The sequence below is a fragment of the Talpa europaea genome (genome assembly GCF_964194135.1).
Source record: "Talpa europaea genome assembly, chromosome: 6".
In the NCBI taxonomy this organism is placed as follows: Eukaryota; Metazoa; Chordata; class Mammalia; order Eulipotyphla; family Talpidae; genus Talpa; species Talpa europaea.
Genome location: NC_140072.1, coordinates 69,565,466 through 69,591,080, shown reverse-complemented (window position 1 = coordinate 69,591,080; position 25,615 = coordinate 69,565,466). Strand labels below are relative to the sequence as shown.

Here is a 25,615-nt window from a genome sequence, read left to right as displayed (position 1 = left end):
ACAAGCACTGGGTACAGTCAGAAGCGCGGGAGTGTGAGAGGATTCACCAGAGCCAGAGCGGGGAACAGAATAGGCAGACTGACGAAACACACTGCTGAGGGGAGCAGTGGGCGAGACAGGAGAGGTCTGTCGCGCCATGTGGGACCCTCGCCGGTGGCCAGGGATTGAACTGGCGCTGCAGAGACTGCGGGCAGCTTCGCAACCCAGCACTCCACAGCTGCGCCACCAGGGGAGGCCCCCCCATGCTGAACTCTTAATACGATATCAACAACTACATCCACCTCCTAATCTAGTATATTTACAAAACCAGAAAGCTTGCTATGATACAACTTATTTTAAGTATATCCTAAGTATATCCTTTCTGGCTCCTCTCCACAGCATCCTTTCTAATATACTTTTTTAAAAAAAAAAAGATTTATTTATGCATAGAAGAACTGGGGTACAGGCCAGAGGTGCAGAAGGTGAGAGAATTCACCAGGTACAGAGTGGGGAGCAGAATGGGTGGATTTGACTGAAATACACTGCTGAGGGGAGCAGTGGGCAAGACAGGAGAGGTCTGCTGCACCATGTGGGTCACCTCCCTGGCCAGGGATTGAACTCGTGTTGCAGTGGCTGTGTACAGCTTCATAGTGCTGAGATTTAACCCCTAGCACCACCAGGGAGGCCCCCTAATATACTTTTTTTTTTAATAGATGGAATAGAAACAATCAAACTGGAACTTTTTTTTTTTTTTAAAGATTTATGCATACAAGAACTGGGGTACAAGCCAGAGGTGCGTGGGGTGAGAGGATTCAGCAGAGACAGAGTGGGGAACAGAACAGGCAGATTGACTGAAATACAGGGCTGAGGGGAGCAGTGGGTGAGTCAGGAGAGGTCTGTTGTGCCATGTGGCTGACTGGGGATCAAAATTGTGCTGCACAGGCTGTGATAGCTTCATAGTGCTGTGCTTAACCCCTTGCACCACCAGGGAGGCCCCTAATATACTTTTTAATGACATGTTAAAAAGTTTTCCAAAGGGTCACTATCAAGTTTACTGAGTCATACTTTACAGAAAATATGTTTCTTATCTTTCATAAGAACTCTGTCTTTAGTATGCCAATTTCCATGATTTCTTAAACACTGTGAACATGGTTCAATTATATCATCCTTAAGTTCTCATGATTACTTAGAATGGGTATTTATCTATACCACAAGATCTGGATTAATTTAAAGCAGTTAAAGACTCTCTTATGATTTCTTTATCTTTCAGTTCATGATTTTCAAGATTTGGTGGAGTATTTTCCAAAACAAAAAGAGAAGACTGATGAGTACAAAATCAATGAGACCAGGGCCCATGTTTTACCACTATGTTCCAAGAGCTTAGGTCAGTGCTTGGTATATATATGGCAGGAGCAGCATTTTACCAGCTACCTTAAATATCAAATTCCTTCCACTGAACAAAACTAAAGAAGTATCTTTTGTGCTTTGGGCTAAGTTTTAATTTTTCTAAATAATGCTATGTATTCACACCATTTTTTCATTTCATCCTTGATCACGCTGTCCTTTGTATCTTTCATAACAGTAATGTAAATGTGTGAACTTTTCAGGGAACTCTTGGTGAGACCTCTTGAATGTTTTCAATGTTTTCTTGAATAGCATCATTGGTGACTGGCAGAAACTGTTTTCAGAGTCTCAACAGGTTGACTCCTTTCTGGTTTTTCAGACCATGGATTATTATGTTGAGCCACTTGCAGTCTTCCTAAAATTCTGCATACACTGGGCCTCCCCGGTGGTGCAGTGGTTGAGTACTGGGTTGTGAAGCTGCCCACAGCCTCTGCCGCGCCGGTTCGATCCCCAGCTGCCGGGTGAGGGTCCCACATGGCGCGCAGACCTCTCCTGCCGCCCACTGCTCCCCTCAGCAGTGTTCTTCGTCAGTCTGCCTGTTCTGATCCCTACTCTGTCTCTGGTGAATTCTCTCACCCTCCCAAGCTTCTGACTGTGCCCAATGTTTGTATAAATAAATAAATAAATCTTTAAAAAAAAAAAATTCTGCATACACTTCTATGAGTGGTGTGCTCTTTTTGTGCCTTGAATAAATTGAATGGAAGATTTTAATTTCTTCATGGTCATTATACTTATGCAGAGTATCCAAACTTCTTTGGGTGATTAGAATCAATTCTTACCTTTTAGAAGGTAAGAAAGTTTGCTGGGTCACTAAATCAAGTAGATAGCTAAATTTAGTGTACTGCTTTTAGCCAAAAGTAAGAATTCCAGCAGATGTATGTGAAATTGAAACTGCACTTTGTAACCATTTTGCCTGTGGTTTGGTAATTTATAATCTGACTTCAAAATTTTATTAAAATCTAATTTTAAAGAAATCTTTCATAATGTAAGAATCAGTGTATATAAGGTATTAACAGTTTTGAGACGTAATTCTTTTACCTGCATCCATTAATGCTAAACTGCCGCCACATGCAGACGCCATAGAAGAGGACCCTATAGAAAGAAAAATACTTGCTTTACAATATACTAATTTTCTTAACTACAGAAAATTGTTATTATTGGTGTTTCCTTATGAATATTCAATAATAATATAAATATTCCCTATTCCTTTTTTCATTTTAGCAAGCACTTAGGGCAATTTCTCCTTTACTACAAACCAGTGCTACCAGACCAGTATGCTAGCTATTGGTCACAAGTGGCTGACTAGCTCAGATACAGATACAGAATTTCTTATATCACATTAAGTTCTATTGAATAGCACTACTGTAGAGAGTCTGATTCTAAGACACTCCCTAGAAAGATCAGCATGCCTCTTTAAGAGTTGCTTAATCAGAAGATAGCTAAAGACTCTGGGCTCTGGCTTTCTCATTGGGTCACAGCTATAGTCTAGTTACATGCAGTGGAGAACATAATGTCTCTGGGTTAAATTCTGAGTCTACTTTATTATTTTTTCTTTAATATCTATGATCATCTGCTCTATGTCAGCAACATCTTTGAAAACTGTGCCTTTTCTGCCTCCAGTGGCTATACCTGCCTAGATATAAAGACTGATTTTTTATTTTAAATATGACATTTTAGCTCAGAAATATGACATTTTAGCTCAGTCTTCCTCTGTGTTGTCTGCTTAATTATTTATGCTATATGACAGGTGTTGTCCCTGGCCTAACAGGATCATCCTATTTTCTTCTTCCTCACCCCAAGCCTTGCTCTAGAGTTTGTTTGTAAAAATAAAGAAACGAATAACCTAAAATTTATGTATTTTAACAGATACCTAAGAAACATTTGCTTTATGTTGCTTTTAAAACAACTCATCAGCTAAAAACTATTTTAGACAAATATATGATTAAACGTTTTTCTCTTTGAAAGTTAATATAACAGAGAGTATGTCTTTTTGAGATTAATGTATTTCAGTACCATACCATTTGACTCTAGCACTTCAGAAGTGACTCTTATGGTGAAAGGAAAATCTTTGGGAATAACAGGATACAAAGCTTTCTCAGCAAGTGCACCTAAATCAGAATAGAAAATAACAGAAGACAATAGGAAAAAATGCACTGTCTATAAAAACACCATATAAATTTACAGGTTTGTACTTACCATGCCCAAGTTCTCTTCTATTTATACCAGTTACTTTGCCAATTTCATTTGTTGCATAAGGAGGAAACTAAGAAACCAAAATAAAACATACACATATATAATTAATATGGAAAGATATTCAAGATATAACACTAAAATAAAAAAACAAATTATACACATACACACACAATGCCTGGATATCTAAAATATGTACCAAATCTATCACTAAAGTTGCTAATTCTAGTGTGTATGTAAATTATGAAGTGGGAAGTCAATGGTGATTGGGATTCACCATAGATTTCTGTTCTAAACTATTAACAAATAACAAAATATTACATTTTTGTAATAAGAAAATATATATATTAAAGAGATATACATTGAAGAATGTAAAGTAATGAAGTTTCCACTTTAACCAGAAGTTGCAAACTGTTTTATTTGACCAATATATTGTCTTAAAGGAATATAAATTAAGATCATTTGAAAAATTGAGAAATTTCCCATAGAAAACTGGAACTCCAGTTTCTTTAACAAAATATTTTATTAAAGAAGCAATGGAAGGTGAATTTGATCAAATCTCTGATCTACCAGTCAATTTGTAAGATAGAAAAGGCCAGAGGAACATGTTGAAAGCACTATGAATATGCAATCAGCAAAACCCAGATTGTGGGGAACTCCATAGGTTAAATGGGTATGGGACTTTAACAGATAGACTGTAAAGAAAAGAATCTGATGGAGGAGAACCTAAATATTAAAAGAGACTTAAAATGTATTATCAAATTTTAAAAACTGGACAAAACTAGAGTATTTGGGGTGTATATTAGAAACACAAGGAAGTGGTCATTATAATCCTTAGGAGAGTAGTTACTTTTAGGGGAAGAAGCATGTTGAGACTGGATAAAAACATGGAAGGGGTGTCTGCAGTGACTGGCAACATTCTAAAAATACTCTGACTTACATGGTGCCTCTTAAAAACTCTTTAAGCCATGCTTCCCTTTACATGGTTTTCAGTATCCGAATTTTATTTCACAATAAAAAGATTCTGAAAAATGAGATGATATGAGTTAACAGGCCATATCTCTCTGTTGATCAGAACCCCTCACCTTTTTTCCTAATAATCAGCATTTTTTTTTACAGCTGTCCTTTTTTAACAATTGCTGTGTTCTTCCGCTCATGATAAAGAATGTGTTTTACTCAATTACTCCTCCTCTCTGGCTTCTACAGCATATAGGTATATCAGGAACAAGTTATTTATAAGAGACTCAAGATCTGAGAGAATTTCCAGTTCATGGATCTATATTTTCTAGCAGAAATATTCTCTATTAATTATAGCAGATTCAACAAAATTGATATATTGGAATTCTAAGCAGGCAAAAAGGGTCATTCAAAAGTGAAGCGACTTTCTATCTTACACTAGTCTTTCAAGATAGAGGCTTCAAATACTGAAATTAAAAGTACTATATTTTCTTTTTTTTTATTTTATTTTATTTTTTCTTTTTTTTTTTTTATAGAGGCATGTTTTTTATTTATTTGTTTGTTTGTTTTGTTTATACAAGCATTGGGTACAGTCAGAAGCGCGGGAGGGTGAGAGAATTCACCAGAGCCAGAGCGGGGAGCAGAGCAGGCAGAAGGACCGAAGTACACTGTTGAGGGGAGCAGCGGGTGGCAGGAGAGGTCTGCGCGCCATGTGGGACCCTCCTCCGGTGGCCGGGGAGCAGTCGGGGATCGAACCGGCGCCGCAGAGGCCGCGGGCAGCTTCGCAACCCAGCGCTCAACCGCTGCGCCACCGGGGAGGCCCAAAAGTACTATATTTTCACGTAAAGTAGTTTAATATTAAATTCCTCAGTCTTTTTATTACTAATAAATTGAATGAAAATATGAACATTTAAATGAACTAAAGGGAAAAGGTGATTTATTATTTGAGATATTTCAAAAACCCCATTTTGTCTGACACATGTGAACAGGCACAAGTCTTTCTTGACTAAAACAGTCTACTACATTGTTCACTTTTATGTATGAGGAAAGTTCACCTTACCTCATAGTGCAGCATGAAATTTTTATCTTTTATCCCACTGTAAGAAAAAAAACATACAAAAAAATCATACATATACTAATTTATTCTACTTAACAAAATATAAAGATTTTTTTTTTTTTTTTAAACAATTGGTCTGAAATTCAAAACTCTAAGAATCAGAAGGATGAATGTCAAAACCAGAAATTTTTCCTGGGGCTTATGAATGACTTCATCACAGATTTCAGAAAACAACTTTACTTCAACTAGAACTTAAATATACACATTTGAATACTCAGACAGTTGACTTACATTTCAAGCATTACTAACTACTGAGAATCCTAAATGTCATAAACACATTTGGTAAACAACAGGATTAGGATTTTTTTTTCCTACTCAACATATGAAATTAAGATCAGCAATTGATATGATATAGCCGAAACAATTATATATTAATCAAAAAAATTTGAGAGGAAAGATCTTTTCAGGGTCTGAAAAGGGAACTGCTCTGGCTGTATTTAGAGCCATAGTGGAGGGCAGGAGATGAATGGGAAGAATACAATTTCTAGAAGTAGGAAATCAATTTCATCTGGAAAAGATAGGAACATATGGGGTCTTAGCATAAACAGTGTCCCCTTTGCTTGAAATTACAGAAGGTACCTCTTTGTGCAGAGGATAGTCCTTGGCTAGAGATCAATTTGCATAACCATTAACTAAAAACATGGGGAAAGAAATCTAAAAAGCAGACTCTTTCAGAAAACTAAAGAATCATTGATTTTGGAAACTAGAGAGGAGAGATCACTAGCTCAGATCACTACCCATATTCACAAGATAAGGAAACCGATGGCCAGCAAGATTGAGTGATGTGTGTCCCTTTAATTATACAGATTATAAATCTAAGACTAGAATGTAAAGAATTGTCCTGGCCAACCCCAGTGCTCTAGTAGAGAAAGGAATCAAAGTGAAGAATGGTATGGCAACCAAGTTTTGTCCACGGCAGGAACACAAAGAAAGTATGAGAACTCCTAGAAAAGCGATTATGATTAACATGAGCAGCCCAGCCTTATATACAAATATGCAAGGTCAGTTTCATCAGATATGTAATAAGCAATCAGTGAGTCTATCTAGAAGATACTGGGAATTATCCTCATTAATTGAGCAGAAGAGGAAGGCAAGTTCAGTGGTCTTCTGAGACCCTTAACCAGGGAAAGGGAAGCAACTCTATTAGGTACCAAGGAAATTGTAGCTGTGAGTCATAGGATTCTGATGCCATAATACTGGTGGGGACTGTAATACACATTTTCATAATCTAAAATTGATCAAATGAGTTAATTGCTAACTTTTTAGGAATAAAGGAAGAGACTCAAGTATTTCTGAACACAAACTTAAATGTAACTTGAAAATAGATGCGATTTTCTTTCATTCGTTAATACTCTCCAGGTTCTTTTCAGCAGCTGAAACTCTTATTTATTAATATATATTAAATAATACATTATTTATATAGCTCTCTTTATAATAAAGTTATCTACTCAATACTACCTAGCAAAATTTGTCCTGAAGAATGGTTCTAGAGACAGAGAAAAAACTAAATGTCCCTACATTAAAAATTTATAAGCTTTATCAAAATGTGTTCCAACCAATAATAAAAAATATCACTCAAATAATCCCTTAAAATAATAAAATTCCTATTTACTATGTAAACAGTAATTAAATACACAGATACAGGTTTAAAAAATTAATAATGAATAATTACCATATGACTTTCATTTAGATACTGGAACATCACAAATAAAAAACATAACTTACTTTATAGCTGTTATAATTCGGTCTGACTTAATACTGGATTCTAATGAATCAAATGTAACAGTACAAAGCACCTAAAAAAGAAGGAAAAAAAACCTCTTTAGGCTTCTATTTACCTCTATTTTACAAAGATGAAAACGAAAAATATTTAAAGAACCCCATTAGCTCTTAAAGGAATATGGTAAGTCTATTTTATACATAGCTTGTCCTGGTAGTAACTTAATACAGTAAATATTTATTCATTCTACAAATATTAGTGTTATATATAAACCTCAGTAATCAAAACATCTAACATATATTGATATAAAAGACTGTATTAGGAGTGCTGGGGAAAGAGGGCAGGAGTGGAGTTTTATAAAAACTGACCATAAAGGAGGCCTCAATAAAGGTTTGACCAGTAAAACTGCCTGCTTAAAATGTTCTGTATTTTTTTTGGTGATATAGCCTAAACCAGAGACTCGCCAATGTATCATTCACAAAGTCCAGGATACAATCTATAAGCAGGAAATAGGACCCTCCCTCAAGAGAAAGACTCTCAGTCGATTCAGATGTTGGATTAACAGTAAAGGACTTTTGCGAGCTATTATAATTGTACTCAAAACATATCTGAAGAAATTATGGCTAAAATTTCTTAGGTTTGATGAAAGAAACAAATCTACACATTCAAACGCAGGAAATTCTTACTAGATAAATACTAAAAAAATACTTTCATAGCCATACTGGTGAAAACCAAAGACAAAAGTCTTAAAAGTACCTACAGGAAGATGGCAGCAGAGTGAAGACACCAGGCTTGCCTCCTCCATGAAATGACAACTAGATTGCAGCAGAACAAAGGGAAAAATCCTTGAAGGAAAAACAGATGCCCACAGCACACACTAGGAGCAATGGTCTGGTGGAAGGGAGTTGGAAAAACTTTTAAGTGAACTGTGTTTGTACAGACACCGTGGCAGTACAATCCACAAAAGGGGCTTTTGCAGTATAGAACCCTTATTCTTATTCACTCAGGCATATGCCAATATCTAGGATTCTTTTTTTTCTAAGATTTATTTATTTATGCATACGTACAGGCCAGAATTGTGGGCGGTAAGAGGATTCACCAGAGATAGAATGGGGAACAGAAAAGGCAGAGTGACTGAAATACACTGCTGAGGGGAGCAGTGGGAGAGTCAGGAGAGGTCTGCTGTGACATGTGGGTAGCTCCCTGGCTGGGATGAACACATGTTGCAGCGGCTGCGGATAGCTTTATAGGTTGCGTCTTAACCCCTTGAGCCACCAGGGAGGCCCTATCTAGGATTCCTAAGACCTAGTACAGCACTGGATAAGAGGGTGCACAGAGTTGGTACAAAAGATACAGGGTACATTGTTGGAGAGCTGCAGGGATGGAGGTTCACAGCAAGGACTACTTGCTTTTTGAGGCTTTCAAAATAGAACAGCTAGAGTCTCATTCAGTAAGGAGAAACAAGTTGTATATATAAACAACATATAAGAGATTTATAGAAGCTACTATATATTTGGGCCAAGGCTGGAATAGTCAAAACACTAGTCATTTCTCACACAAAGGCTAAAACCAAATAATAAATGAACACTTTCTTAAGTTTGAGTTTAAACACCTATAGCACAGGAGCAAACACCCCAGGATAATGCTCTGTGCTGGAATTAAAGGTGAGATAGACTATAGGTATTGTAAAAACTGTGATCAAAATTTTAAAAATACCATTTTTCTCTCAAATTAATCTACAAATTCAGGGAAATTATAATCTAACATCCCAGAAGGGTATGTTAAAGAACATGAAAAATTCAAATGATGGGACAAATATACCAGAATAATCAGGACAATTTGGGGGTGATGGGATGGGAAGGGGATTTGCTTCTCAGATTATTCATACCCCAAAAACACATTAGAAGTTTGAAAATGACCCAGAAAACTCATAGAACAACGGGAGAGTATAGATAAAAAATTTATAGTTTATTTATGTGGTGGTAACAAAAGTCAATGGAAAAACGAATTATTCAATAGTATTGTATAACTATTGTATAACAGTATTTATTGTATAAATAGTCTTGTATAACATGGTGGTTCCCACTTTGCCATCATGTACAGGAATTAATTCCAAGATTGATAATGACCCAATTTTGACAATTAAAGTTAGGAAGTTAATAGAAAAAAGAAAAAGGTGCATAATTTTGTGACTTTGGGGCAAGGGAGGCGTTCTTAAATAAGACTTTACAAAACAAACATAAAAACGGGAAGGATTTACTCCATAAAAATAAAAAATTTCAGATTCACTCTAGATATACAGGAGGCCACTATAAGCAAAGTTAAAATGCATTATGTCAAAGAAGATGACACATACTATGAGTGGTTACTGAAAAGAATTAATTTTAAAGCACTACGAATTTACTAGAAAACTGAAGGAAAAAGTAAATGTCAAAAGAGAAAAAAGAGAAAGGGGCGGAGCAACATGGCGGCGAGGAGACGCTGCGAGTAAGATCTCCCATTAAAAAATGTTAATAGGGAGGAAAAGCGGCAGGTCCCAGTGAGAACTGGGACACGGAAGATAAACGGACGACTCCAGCAAACTGCCCAAAGAAGAAAGTTGCCATAAAAGAGGACCAGAAGGGAGGGAAGCGCAGAACCCTGCTCCCCTCCCCCGCCCACAAAGTCGGCACTCTCCAACCGGCAGAGAGGAGGGAAACAACAAACCAAAAACGGCCAACAAAAAAACGGACGCAGCAAGTGGGACTGTGAGTGGAAAGGAACTATTTCAGCCACCACACCCCGTGAACGGGAGCTGTGGAGAACCCTGCAGGATCCGCCACGGAGGTGAGCTCCAGGCGCCATTAAAGAGAGCCCCGCCCCCCAGGAGGAGACCAGCACCAGCACACAGCCCCGGCCGCCCGGTAAGCTTGCGCAGAAAGCTGCGCTGATCCGGCTTGCGGGGAGACCGCGGAGGCCCTCCCTGAGTGAGCAGGAACAAGGCACCCAGGCAGGGAAGTGGGATTCAAAAGGCGCCATTCCCGCGCCACTGATCTGGGCTACAGCCCGCGTCCTGGAACTGAGGGCTTTGGAACAGAGACCCGGGGCACGAAATTAGGGGCGTGGGTTCCCCACGACGGTGGGGCACAAGGCAGACACAGCACACCAAAGCCGTTGAGGTGTACCCTACCATCCCCGCTCTGCTCCCTGTCCCACGGGGTGGAAAATCAGCTCCCCAAGGGCTCTAGGAGAGATCTCTGGCGCCACCTAGCGACTTGAAGCCAGCAGAGGCTCCTGAAGGAGCCAGTGGCCAGCTGGGGGGTTAGCCCACACCGGGCCCCTTCCGAACAAGTAGTCTGAGCCCACAGGGAGAGCGAGCACCCACAGCCGGGGCAGACCAGGCGCGCAGAAGAGTGTGCCTGAGACCAGACGCGCAGGGAGTGTGTCCCACATCACCATTTTAGAACAGGGACATTTCTTCAGTAAAGACTACCTGCAGAAGGCTTCCTCAGGAGGCAGAGGTGAGCGGGGGAAGTTCGCCCACGCCAGACCCCCTCTGGCCTGCAGTCCAAGCCCAGAGGGGGAGCAGAAACCCACGGCCGGGGCAGACCAGGCGCACAGGGGAGTGTGTCCCCACATCGGCATTTTAGAACAGGGACCTTTCTCCAGTAAAGACTGCTTGAAACTGACAGATGACTCATGGAGGAACCAGAGGGGAGCAGAGAAGCCCACCCAAGATGCCGGCCAGTCCCAACAACACAGTGTCCCAACGCATACGGCAAATTAGAAAACAGACGGTAGGGAGGAGAAGAACCACATGCAACCTAGCAACTCTCCAGAGAAAAAGCACACCACAAAAAGAAAACCAGCCCCCAGATTGCAACGACAATAACTTGGAAGAATTTCTGAGCCTTCCAGAAAGAGAATTTAAAATTGCCGTGATTAAAAAACTGACAGAAGTCATAAAGGAAAACAATGATAAGGGAAAAATAATCAACGATCAGAAGAATGCAATTGAGTCCCTAGAGAGGGAAAACAATGGTCAGAAGAAAGAAATTGAGTCCCTAAAGAGGGAAGTAAAAGAAATGCAGGAGATCAAAGAATTAATGGAAGAACTAAAGAATTCTGGGAAAAGCAATGAAAGCAGAATAGATGAAATGGAAGAACGAATAAGTAATCTTGAAGACACAGAAATAAAAAGAACCAAAACAGAAAAGGAAAGAGAAGCACGAAGGAAAAAGAACGAGGAAAGACTTCGGGAACTATCTGACTCCATGAGGAAAGGAAATATAAGAGTTATAGGAATACCAGAAGGAGAGGAGAGAGATGTAGGAACAGAGAAAATATTCAAAGAGATAATTGAAGAGAACTTCCCAAATGTGAAGAAGGAGCTGAAAATTGATATACAAGAAGCAAGAAGAACGCCAAACTTCCACGACGAAAGGAAAAATACAGCAAGACACATAATAGTAAAGCTCCCAAGAATCCAGGACAAGGAAAAAATAATGAAGCTGGCAAGAGGGAAGAAACAGATAACATTCAAAGGAAAGCCAATCAGGCTGACATCAGACTTCTCCGAAGAAACACTACGGGCAAGGAGAGAATGGAGGGACATAGTCAACAGATTCCAAGAAAACAGATGCCAACCAAGAATACTCTATCCCGCAAAGCTCTCCTTCCTCTTTGAAGAAAGAATATGGACCTTCCCAGACAAACAGAAACTCCGGAATTTCATTGCAACTAAACCCCACTCCAAAAAATACTACAAGGAGTCCTAAAGCCAGAACCTCAGAGGGACGAATAACAATGAAAGAAGGCCAAAAAAAAAAAAAAGTTATTAAAAGAATAAATAAATAAAATCAAAGGAAAGACAAACACAATGGCAAATACAGATGTTAACATATCAATATTAACTCTAAATGTAAATGGACTAAACTCTTCAATAAAAAGACACAGAGTTGCAGCCTGGATTAAGAAACAAAACCCAACCTTTTGCTGTCTCCAGGAAACACATTTAGCTACAAAAGATAAAAATAGGCTCAAAGTTAAAGGATGGAAAACAATCCTACAAGCAAATGGACCAAAAAAGAAAGCAGGAACAGCTATACTTATATCAGATAAAACAGATTTCAAACTCAAAAAGATAAAAAGAGACCCCAATGGTCACTACATTATGATCAAGGGGACAATACTTCAAAAAGAAATAACACTCATTAACATATACTCACCAAACGAAGGAGCACCAAAATATATCAGACAACTGTTGTCCTCTCTGAAAACAGACATCAGAGAAAACACATACATAGTGGGAGACTTCAACACACCACTATCAACGATGGATAGATCAACAAGACAAAAAATAAGTAAAGAAACCAAAGCTCTAAATAAGGACCTAGAGCAATTGGGCTTAACAGACATCTATAGAACACTAAACCCCAAAAAAACTGAGTACACATTTTTCTCAAGCGCACACGGATCATTCTCCAGGATCGATCACATACTGGGGCACAAGACAAACATCAACAGATTCACCAAGATTGAAATCAAATCAACCATCTTTTCTGACCATGAAGGCATCAAACTAGAAATAAACCATAAAAAGAAGGCAAGGAACTTTCCTACCTCATGGAGATTAAAAACCACAGTACTGGAAGACCATTGGACTAATGAGGAGATCAAAGAAGAAATTAAAAAATTTTTTGAATTGAACGACAAGGAGGACACCAATATCCTAAATGTATGGGATGCAGCAAAAGCAGTAATAAGAGGAAAATATATAGCAATAGAAGCTCACATCAAGAAACAAGAAAGAACGCAAAAAAACAACCTAAACTCGAAGCTCAAAGATCTAGAAAAAGAACAACAAAAAAACCCCAAAACCAGTAGAAGAAAAGAAATAATAAAAAACAAAGCAGAAATAAATGAAATTGAAACTAAAAAAACAATCCAAAAGATCAATGAAACCAAGAGCTGGTTCTTTGAAAAAATCAATAAAATAGACAAACCCCTAGCCAGGCTCACAAAGGAAAAAAGGGAGAAAGCACAAATAAACAGGATCATCAATGAAAGAGGAGAAATCACAACGGACACAGCAGAAATCAAAAGAATAATCAGTAACTACTATGAACAGTTATATGGAAACAAGTTTAACAATCTAGAGGAGATGGACAAATTCCTACAACTCTACAATCACCCAAAGCTAGATAAAGACGAAATAGAACACCTAAACAGACCAATTAAAAGCAGCAAAATTGAAATGGTAATCAAAAACCTCCCCAAAAACAAAAGCCCAGGACCTGATGGATTTACAAATGAATTCTACCAAACATTCAGAGACGAATTAGTGCCTATCCTTCACAAACTCTTCCAAAAAATTGAGAAGGAAGGGACAATACCAAACACGTTTTATGAAGCCAACATTACACTAATACCAAAACCGAACAAGGACAACACAAAAAAAGGAAAACTACAGGCCAATCTCCTTAATGAACACTGATGCAAAAATCCTCAATAAAATTTTAGCTATCAGAATCCAACAACGTATCAATAAGATAATTCACCACGACCAAGTAGGATTCATTCCAGGGACACAAGGATGGTTTAACATCCGAAAATCAATCAACGTTATCCAACACATCAACAAAAAGAAATATAAAAACCATATGATAATATCAATAGATGCTGAGAAAGCTTTCGACAAAGTGCAACACCCATTCATGATAAAAGCCCTTGAAATTCTTGGGATACAAGGAATAAACCTCAACATCATAAAGGCCATCTATGACAAGCCAACAGCCAGTATCATTCTCAATGGTGAAAAGCTGAAAGCAATTCCATTAAGATCTGGAACAAGACAAGGATGTCCACTCTCACCACTGCTGTTCAATATAATACTGAAAGTCCTAGCCAGGGCAATAAGACAAGAGATAGACATCCAAGGAATCCAAATAGGAAAAGAAGAAGTCAAACTATCACTATTTGCAGACGATATGATATTATACATAGAGAACCCCAAAAACTCCACAGAAAAGCTAATTCAACTCATCAATCAGTTCAGTAAAGTGGCAGGATACAAAATCAACACGCAAAAGTCAGTAGCCTTCCTATACACAAACAATAAATCTGAAGAAGAAGAAATCAAAAAAGCCATCCCTTTTGTTATTGAAACAAAAAAAATCAAATATTTGGGAATAAATCTAACAAAAGAGGTAAAGGACCTATACAAAGAAAACTATAAAACACTGTTAAAAGAAATAGAAGAAGACACAAAGAAATGGAGAGACATCCCCTGCTCATGGATTGGAAGAATAAACATTATTAAAATGGCCATCCTTCCAAAAGCAATATACAGATTCAATGCTATTCCAATCAAAATTTCAATGTCATTCTTCAAAGAAATAGAACAATTATTGATGAAATTCATATGGAATCACAAAAAACCCCGAATAGCCAAAGCTCTCCTGAAAAAAAAAGAAGGGAATGGAGGCATCACACTCCCAGACTTCAAACTATACTACAAAGCCATAATCATCAAAACTGCATGGTATTGGAACAAGAACAGACATACAGACCAATGGAATCGAATAGAAAATCCAGAAATAAACCCACAGATTCATGGTCAACTAATCTTTGACAAAGGAGCAAAGAATATGCATTGGAGCAAAGAAAGTTTGTTCAATAAATGGTGCTGGGAAAACTGGGTCGCTACATGCAAAAGAATGAAGCTTGACCACTACCTCACACCATACACAAAAATCAACTCAAAATGGATTAAAGAACTAGACATAAGACCTGAAACCATAAAATATATAGAAGGAAATATAGGCAAAACACTACATGACATGCACCCGAAAGACATCTTTACAGACACATCACCCAAAGCAGTGATAGTGAAGGCAAAGATAAACAGCTGGGACTACATCAAATTAAAAAGCTTTTGCACAGCAAAAGAGACAATAACAAAAACAAAGAGAAACCCCACCAACTGGGAGAACATTTTTGCACCCAACACTAATGATAAAGGACTGATCACAAAAATCTGCAAAGAGCTGATGAGACTCAACAACAACAAAGAAAATAACCCAGTCAAAAAATGGGCAGAAGAGCTAAAAAGAAACTTCTCTGAAGAGGAAATGCAAATGGCCAACAGGCATATGAAAAAATGTTCAACATCACTTGTCATCAGGGAAATGCAAATCAAAACTACCATGAGATACCATCTTACACCAGTGAGAATGGCACATATTAAAAAAACTAGCAACAACAAATGTTGGCGAGGGTGTGGAGAAAAAGCAACTCTTCTGCACTGTTGGTGGGAGTGCAAACTGGTCCAACCACTGTGGAAAGCTGTGTGGAGCTTTCTGGACGTACTAAACATAGAATCCAGCAATTCCACTCCTAGGTATTTACCCAAAGGACACAGAAACATCAATTCCAAGGAACACCTGCACCCCTATGTTTATAGCAGCACTGTTTACAATAGCTAAGCTTTGGAAACAACCCAAATGCCCAAAAATAGATGACTGGATCAAGAAGATGTGGTACATATATACCATGGAATATTACTCAGCATTCAAAAAAGATAAAGACATGCAATTTGCAGCAACATGGATGGCGCTGGAAGGGATCATGCTCAGCGAAATAAGCCAAAAAGAAAAAGAAAAATACCGGATGGTCTCACTCATAGCAGCAATCTAGAAAACTTAAATAAGGGACCAGGAAAATGAATATAAGAAAGTGAAAAATCAAAATCAACAAAAACTATGAACCAGAGACACTTTTAGGGGGGCGGGGGCGGGAGGGGAGGGATTGGGGTCAGAATGGGGGGGGCTGCAATTGTATGGGGAATATAACTATAAAATTTATAAAAAAAATAAATAAATAAAATGCTGGAGACTCTGGAAAAAAAAAAAAAGAGAAAAAAAATTGGGCAAAGCATATGTACAGTTATTCACAAAAAAGCAAGCTTGAACCAGCACTATCACAGTATAGAATTCCAGGAGATACCACCTTACATGAAAATAGTGCTCTGGGGGTGTGCTGTCTCCCAGGGTATGGTTTGTATATCCAGTGACAATTTTGATTGGCTATTATATAAAGAGATGCTCAATTTCACTAGTGATCAGGGAAATAAAAATTAAAGCAATAATGCACGAATTTATACTAATCGGATTCAGAAAATGAATAAAAAAGAAAGAGGCATAGAGTATAATACTATACACAAAACAATGGATACACATATATATTAAATACAACAAAGTGGTGACTACGTAGGGAAAAGGACTGAGGTACAGGCTACATGGAGAAAACAAACGGGTACCTTAAATAGACCAACAATGACAATATGCCATAAGCTGAGGAGTATGACTGACTCATTTTTGTGTACCTGAGACTAAAGAATAATGTAATAAAAAGCAAGCTAACACTAGAAAATGCAAACTAGTTTATAATGACTAAAGCAGATCAATAGTTGACTGAGGAAAAGGAAGGGGCATAAAAAAGGAATTACAGAGCATGAGGAAACTTTTGGGGGATGATAGTTATGCTCATTATCTTGACTATGGTGATAGTTTGCCAATTGTACACACATGATCATTTATCAAATCGACTCTTTAAAAATATTTGTAGTATTCTGTAGGACAGTCATACTTTAATAAAGCTATTAATATATTTTGAAGTATCAAATATTAATGTGAATAGATAATACATTCCATATAAAAACCTATAGCAGTTATACAATATTTGATCTAATTAAGCAACCCAGAATCAGCAAATAATTGTTTTTTTTACATTACCTGTGTTTGTCCCCTTTGAAATAATGCTGATCCATGAAGAATTTTAAACATGTCTACCTCACAATTTATATTTCTAAGTGAAGTCAAATCCCGCCCATCACACCTATAAAGGAAATAAATATTTAAAGCAGTGTTGGAAATCAGAAAAACTGCATATTAACTCTCGTTACATATCATAATATAAACACATGGGCCTCAAGGTAAGTCTCACTGAGTCAGAATTCCAGGGCTGTAACCCATATACCTGTATTGTTTAAAAGCTCTGCAGGTAATTCTGACGTGCAGTTAAAGATATACTGGGTCGTTGGAAAAATCATGAGGCATTTTTCCTTAAAAAACATAAAAAGTCATGACTTTTCCGACAACCCAATATAAAATATTACTCTACCCACAAGGCCCATACAGAGACACACACACTTCCACACAATACACATACTCTTCAATATGTGCACATTTATAAAATAAGTGTTATAATTCTTCACCAGTCACTGGAAAAAAAGCCAGTTTCTTGCTTTGAGCAAGTTGCCACTTTGATAGCAAACTACAGCGAGAGCATATGTTTAATTCCATCAAAAAGGTGCATGTTTACCTTTTGTATTCATTCAAAATAATACTTCTAAAAACCTCCTTTGCAACAACATTGAAGGATTCTATTATTTCATATGGTTCAGCCTCTGGAAATTTTTCTATGGAAGAAAGAACAAAAATGAAGGTTTTTCTCTGGAAGAGATGATTTCTCTTAAGTTCACAATATCAAATAAATTAACTAGGGGGATAAACCAAAGGAATTGATTCTGAACATTTAGTCCTCAGGAAAACAATGTAGTTAAGTCAAATGTTCTCAAGTAGGAGAGGCACACCAAGTATTTAATACTTCAAAGAGATTGTTACTGAGAACTTAGTTTACTTTCTACTGGAACAAGAGTGCTTTAAAATTAGCTTTCCATAAGGGCCATGAAAGAGATAATAAAATACTGTATCATTGTCAGATAAGAATAACTTTTAATATTACACTTTAACATGAACTTTTATGCTTTTAGCTGGGTTGCACCTGGAATATGAAAATATTTTATGAATGCAGAGAGCTTATATTTTTTACTATGTATAATACAAAGTCACTTTTCTTAAGCAGGGCAACAGATATTACATGACTTTTCATTCTTAATAAATTGGATGAAATATGATGACAATATTAATTTTCTTCAGTGGCTATTACAGACTTAATATCAATGCTAATAAGCAGAGTTTTTAATCTTAAGGTACTCAGATGAGAAGGTATTTTTATTATATTATTTTTTTAAAGATTTATTTATTTTATACAAGAACCCGGGTACAGGCCAGATGCGTGGGAGGGTGAGAGGATTCACCAGAGACAGATGGGAACAGAACAGGCATACTGAAGAAATACACTGCTGAGGGGAGTAGTGGGTGAGACAGGAGAGGTCTGCTTCACCATGTGGGCTTCTCCCTGGCCGGCTGGGATTGAACCAGCACTGCAGAGGCTGCGGACAGCTTCACAGTGCAGTGCTCAACTGCCTGCGCCACCAGGGAGGCCCGAAAAGGTATTTGTTTATTAGAAAAATGTTATAACAAGAATTTGATGTCAGGCTTGGTATACATGCAGTTTGTGTGATTGATATTATATAATAAAATCTTTTGCTTAATAATTTCTAGAGAGGTAAATTCTCTAAAATCTAAATTTTACAGTTTCACATGATATTAATAAGAACAGCATCAATTAACAGCAACTGAACACTTTGTATGTGCCAAGCACATGATTACTGCAGTTTCTCAGATTAAGAGCTCAAAAATAAAATACAAAATATCTTTAATGTTTTCAAATAACAGCCTATAACGTTACCCATCTTAGAAGGTAAAAGTCTAATACAGAAAAGATCAGGAATATTTCACATTCTACATTGGCCAGCAACCACCCTGTGTGTCAGGAACAGTACTTAAACATTTTATAGAAGTTAGTGATACATCCCAAGTTAGTGCTAAATTACCACAAGTTTAGTAAGAATATTAAGGAGCAAAGAGAATAAAATGTTTTCTGTAAGTTCTTACAACTGAAATGTTTAAAAATATATTATTTCTTTTAAATCTTTTTAAATTAGAAAAAAGCTACCTTTTAACTGTTCCTCTGTATCTAATCTTATTTTGTTAACAGCTTCATCTCTGGAAATCTAAAAGAAAGTTGAGACACAGTTATACATAGGTAGCAACACTTAACACTTCTATTTTTAAATTACTACACAATTAATACATTTTAAGAACACTGAGATTTCGGGCCTGTCCGGTGGAGCAGCGGTTGAGCGCTGGGTTGCGAAGTTGCCTGCAGCCTCTTCAGCGCCCATTCGATCCCCGGCTGCTCCCCGCCCACCGGAGGAGGGTCCCACATGGCGCGCAGACCTCTCCTGCCGCCCGCTGCTCCCCTCAGCAGTGTACTTCGGTCCTTCTGCCTGCTCTGCTCCCCGCTCTGGCTCTGGTGAATTCTCTCACCCTCCTGCGCTTCTGACTGTACCCAGTGTTTGTATAAATAAATAAATAAATATAAATAAATAAATATTTAAAAAAATATAAAAAAAAAGAATACTGAGATTTCTCTAATGGTGCTATTTTTTAAAGACTAGAACTGTTCATTGATTCACAAAAAAATTACTTGTTAAATTCAATGTATTTAGGGTCTCCCCTGGTGGCGCAGTGGTTAAGCGCTGGGCCCCGAAGCTGCCTGCAGTCTCTGCAATGCCGATTCGATCCCTGGCCGCTGGCGAGAGGCCCACATGGTGTGCAGACCTCTCCTGCCACGCCTGCTGCTCCCCTCAGCAGTGTATTTCATTGGTCTGCCTGTTCTGTTCCCCACTCTGGCTCTGGTGAATTTTCTCACCCTCCCGCGTTTCTGACTGTACCCAGTGCTTGTATAAATAAATAAATCTTATAAAAAAAATATTCAATGTGTTTACACACATTCCTATAATTTGTATTAATGAACAAAAAGAGAATAGAGAAGCAAATATTTTTAAACTTTTTGTTTAAAGATTTTTCATTAGAATGGGATTAATTTATAAACAAAATTACATGAGTTGTGACAAAAAAGAATGTCCAGAACAATTATCTAAGACAAAATTCAGGAATACTTACTTTATCATGTTCATAATCTGTAAAAACTGCATAGAGTCTTTCCATGGCGAGCCTATTTTAAACACAAAATAAATGTCAGTATAACAGTATCTGGAAGCAGTTTCTATTACAAATAAATTTGAAATATCTAATAATAACCTAAAATATTTATTATAAACATTTCATAAAAAATTAAAAATATGTATTTATAGCTCCTAAAGACTGCTAATCTGTTTACTATTTATGATACAAGACACAAATTTCTTCCTCTCCACTTCTCAGGGGAATTACACACAGTATTATGTCGGCCCTTCTTGTTTTAATTGTTCAATTAATTTCACTTCAGATTTTTCTCACATATACTTTAAACTTCTTGTTTTTGTCTTATACATTTTGTTATATAGGAAATGCTTTTGCTGGGAGCAATTTATAATTATTTTAATAATTATAATTATTTTTATATTTATTTAATCTCTGACTGATGGTTATGAGACTAACACTGAAGGAAAATACAAACTTTTTCAATATATTTCAAATATAGTAATTTCCAGGGGACTCACATTTACTAAGTGCCTGCTCATGTGCAGGCAGTATTCTAAGCACTGGGCATACAGTATAGTGTTTATATTTGATTTCTTTTTGAGAACCTCAACGGATTCCTTAGATATTCAAATATCTTATACTTTATCCTCTTTCCCTGCCATACAGCTATATGTGGATTATCTGAATCTTGACCAATAAATTCATTCTTTCTTTCATTTGAAAACTAACTTAGGCCCTTGAGAGGTATGCAGGTTTATCCTTTTTATTTTTTTAAAGATTTATTTATTTATTTATTTATACAAGCACTGGGTACAGTCAGAAGTGCAGGAGGGTGAGAGAATTCACCAGAGACAGAGTGGGAAACAGAACAGGCAGAGTGATGATACACTGCTGAGGGGAGCAACGGGTGGCAGGAGAAGTCTGCGCACCACGTGGGACCCTCACCGGCAGCCGGGGATCGAACTGGCGCTGCAGAGGCTACGGGCAGCTTCGCAGCCCAGAGCTCAACAGTTGCGCCACCAGGGGAGGCCCAGGTTTACCCTTTTTAAAGCATTAGATTAATATTGATGTTAATGATTCTTCAAACAGAGAGGTGTTATTTATGAAGTAATGCATGAATTGTGTTTTCATGGAAAATTTTCTGAGAGTAAATTAAAAGTGATGACAATTTCAATTTTTTTTTGTACATATATTCTTACTTATGAGTGTGTTTTATGATCTCTGGTGAAGGGATAAATAACTTCTGAGGTGTCCTCTTGGTAACACCAATTTCTTTTACCAACTGCTGGATGCCCTGAATTATTTGTTGGGTATATTTCACTCCCACTTTGATAGCGTGGCAAAAGTCCTGCTGTAAAATATTCTCTGCAGAGGCTTCCAACATAACTATTTAAAGAGAAAAAGAAAAAAAGGATTTCCATCGAAACCACTGACCAATATAGCATTTTCAAATACTATGACATGACAAACATACTATGAGTCAATTTTATTTACTAGTAGTATACACAACGTCTCTTTGATTTCTTTCCTCAGAAACACTTCCAAAATGTAAACAACAGTAAATGAATAAAACCTTGATATCTGCAATTTGATTATTATTATTAAATTCTTAAATCAGGGATTTCTCTAAGAAATGAAAAAAACAAACCATGCATACTTATGTTTTGTTAACAGTTTTATTGAGATATTATTTCAAATACCACAAATTTCACCTCTTAAATTATACAACTATATTTCTTTGTAATATGTACTATAAGTGAAATAAAAAAATATGCAACACAATTTAGAAAGCCTAAATAAGGGGCCAGGAAAAAGACTAATTACAATAAAGTAAAAATCAAAAATCAACAAGCAACTATAGACCCAAAGACACACTACAGTGGGGGATGGGGTGAGGAAAAGAAAGATTAGGGTCAGAAAAAGGGGGTGGGAATTGTTTGGGGAATATAACCAAAATGAAAATGCATACATTATGCAAAAGTGAAAAATGATGTAAGAATTATATAAAATAATTTACAAAAAAATAAAATCAGAATATAAAAGAAAGGCACATTTACATCTTGAAGAGCAATGACTTTTTTCAAATAAGATTGTTTTTATTATGATACTAAAAAAAAATGCAACAGGGCCTCCCCAGTGGCACAGGGGTTGAGCCCTGGGTTGCGAAGCTGCCCGCAGCCTCTGCAGCACCGGTTCGATCCCCAGCTGCTGGGCGAGGGTCCCACATGGTGCACAGACCTTTCCTGCCGCTCGCTGCTCCCCTCAGCAGTGTACTTCGTCCGTCTGCCTGTTCTGCTCCCTGCTCTGGCGAATTCTCTCACCCTCCCGCGCTTCTGACTGTACCCAGTGCTTGTATAAATAAATAAATAAATCTTTTAAAAAAATACAAAAAAAAAAAAAAAAAGCAACACAGTAGGTTTCCAGTGTTTCCTGATTAACAATTATACGATCTCCCACCTAAATCTGACTCATCATGTTGTCTAATTCTTGCATAGGTGGGGTAACCTTTTTAAGTGATCCTGTTTCAAGTAAGCCAACTCAAGAGCCTTATCTACCACCATAAAAAAAGTTGCTTTTATGGTTCTGTACTAGTAAATCTGCTGTGTAAAGCAGGGAAGATACAAATTAGGGGTTCTAGCATGGTATCTAATAAAATCTGCAATTCTGCTTTGTTTTTTGTTTTCTGCAAGGCTGAAAAGATAGACTCCTGCTCATTTGTGTGTCATTTTTCAACTTGTACAAAGTTGAAGATCATGTGAATGCGTTAAGTTACCATTATATCTGACAAGTTTGATCATTATGCTGTCATTAAGATTATTATCTAGATTGTCATTTCTAAGGCTTCTAGGTGTAATCTAAAAATGAAGAAAAAGATCCAGCAATTCCACTCCTAGGTATTTACCCAAAGGACACAGAAACATCAATTCCAAAGAACACCTGCACCCCTATGTTTATAGCAGCACTGTTTACAATAGCTAAGCTTTGGAAACAACCCAAATGCCCAAAAATAGATGACTGGATCAAGAAGATGTGGTACATATATACCATGGAATATTACTCAGCATTCAAAAAAGATAAACACATGCAATTTGCAGCAACATGGATGGCGCTGGAAGGGATCATGCTCAGCGAAATAAGCCAAAAAGAAAAAGAAAAATACCGATGGTCTCACTCATAGCAGGAATCTAGAAAACTTAAATAAGGGACCAGGAAAATGAATAACTATAAGAAAGTGAAAATCAAAATCAACAAAAAACTATGAACCAGAGACACTTTTAGGGGGGCGGGGGCGGGGGCGGGAGGGGAGGGATTGGAGTCAGAATGGGGGGGGGGCTGCAATTGTATGGGGAATATAAAAATAAAATTTATTATTTAAAAAAAAAGAATATTAAAAAAAATAAAAATGAAGAAAAAAATCCCATTATGTATTTTTTTTTTATTTATAGAGGCATGTTTTTATTTATTTATTTGTTTGTTTGTTTTGTTTATACATGCACTGGGTACAGTCAGAAGCGCGGGAGGGCGAGAGAATTCACCAGAGTCAGAGCGGAGAGCAGAGCAGGCAGACTGACGAAATACACTGCTGAGGGGAGCAGCGGGCGGCAGGAGAGGTCTGCACGCCATGTGGGACCCTCCTCCGGTGGCCAGGGAGCAGCTGGGGATCGAACCGCTGCGCCGCAGAGGTCGCTGGCAGCTTCGCAACCCAGCGCTCAACCGCTGCGCCACCGGAGAGGCCCCCATTATGTATTTTATATGTGATAATTACATTGCCAAATGAAGTAGATCTGTGAAACTGTAACAACAAAAGGTACAACATATTTGTCATTGGAGTTCTGGAAAGAGAAGAGAAAGGCAGCAAGGTAGAAAAGCAGTAAGGAAAAAAATACCTAAAAATTCCCCAAATTTGGCAGAAACATAAATCTATAGATTCAAGGTATCAAGTAAACCAAAGAAAGATATATAGTAATTAAACTTAAAAAAAAGTTGGGAACACCCAGAGAAAAACACCTTACTTCAAGGGAATAACAATTTACTATTAGCAGATTAGGAGAAATCATGGCATGTCCAGGAAGTGGCATAACAGATTTCATATGCTGAAAAGATCTGTCAACCCAGAATCTTATACCCAGTGAAAATATTTAGGAATAAAGAAGAAATGAAGACTTCTAGACAAAGGGGAACTAAGAAAATTGGTCACTCACCCATACCCTGAAAGTATGGCCAGTTCTCTAAACAGAAAGACAGTAACAAAGGAAGAAACCATGTAAGATAAGGAAGGAAAAGAACATGTTAAGTAAAAATATGGATAAATTCAATATGCTTGCCTTCTCTTGAGTTTTCTAAATTAGGTTTGATGGTTGAAGCAAAACTATTATGGTTCTAAGTGTAGAATATTAAAACATAAAAGAAGAGAGTTAGGTTTTAATATTTCAAGTGAGTTAGGTTTTAATAGTTCACAAGAAGCAAGAAGCTTCCTTTGATAATACTGAGATGGTTATATTCTTTTTTCTTCTGTATTCCCATGACATCCTCTTTCACTTTTACAAAATTAAACTGAATTGGATATTTAAGAAAAAAAAGTATCTAATGTATGCAAATTATACCTCAATAAACTGATTTTAAAAAGATGAAAATATTGTAAAGAAAATATTATTCAGGGCCTCCCTGGTGGCACAGCGGTTGAGCGCTGGGTTGCAAAGCTGCCAGCAGCCTCTGCAGCGCTGGGTTGCGAAGCTGCCCGCAGCCTCTGCAGCGCTGGTTCGATCCCCGGCTGTTCCCCGACCCCAGAAGAGGGTCCCACATGGCAGGCAGACCTCTCCTGCCGCCCGCTGCTCCCCTCAGCAGTGTACTTCGGTCCTTCTGCCTGCTCTGCTCCCTGCTCTGGCTCTGGTGAATTCTCTCACCCTCCCGCACTTCTGTACCCAGCGCTTGTATAAATAAAAATAAAAATAAATCTTAAAAAAAAAGGAAAATATTATTCAAATAAACTTTTCACCTATTCATTCAAAGCATTTCATTTTTTTGAAAATGCTGTATAAGAAAATTCCTTATAGTTTTGAATGTAAAGACCTGTGTAGTCCACTATGGAACTACTAACCTCATTTGGCTATTTGATTTTAAATAATTAAAAATTATTTAAAATAATAAAATTCAGTTCCTCAGTCACTCTAGCCATATCTATTGTGTACATAAAGTACACAATAGCCACATATTTAGATATAAAACATTTTCTTAACTGCAGAGTTCTACTAGACAGTACTGACACTGAGGCTAAAAATTTAAACCGAAAGCTTATCAAGTGATTGCTCTAAA

The 25,615-nt window shown here is 37.4% G+C and overlaps 1 protein-coding gene across 1 annotated transcript in view; it reads right to left on the bottom strand.

Annotated features, from left to right (window-relative positions):
• Positions 1-25,615, bottom strand: part of PNPT1 (polyribonucleotide nucleotidyltransferase 1) — a gene marked incomplete at both ends in the record, with an annotated part of 52,571 nt that overhangs the window by 10,836 nt on the left and 16,120 nt on the right. The window contains 10 exons of the mRNA XM_084235064.1: positions 2,422-2,475; positions 3,402-3,491; positions 3,580-3,646; positions 5,591-5,627; positions 7,373-7,443; positions 17,141-17,243; positions 17,730-17,826; positions 19,269-19,326; positions 20,282-20,333; positions 21,502-21,688. Coding sequence (XP_084091190.1) covers positions 2,422-2,475; positions 3,402-3,491; positions 3,580-3,646; positions 5,591-5,627; positions 7,373-7,443; positions 17,141-17,243; positions 17,730-17,826; positions 19,269-19,326; positions 20,282-20,333; positions 21,502-21,688 — 816 coding nt within the window. The remainder of the gene's footprint in view (positions 1-2,421; positions 2,476-3,401; positions 3,492-3,579; positions 3,647-5,590; positions 5,628-7,372; positions 7,444-17,140; positions 17,244-17,729; positions 17,827-19,268; positions 19,327-20,281; positions 20,334-21,501; positions 21,689-25,615) is intronic.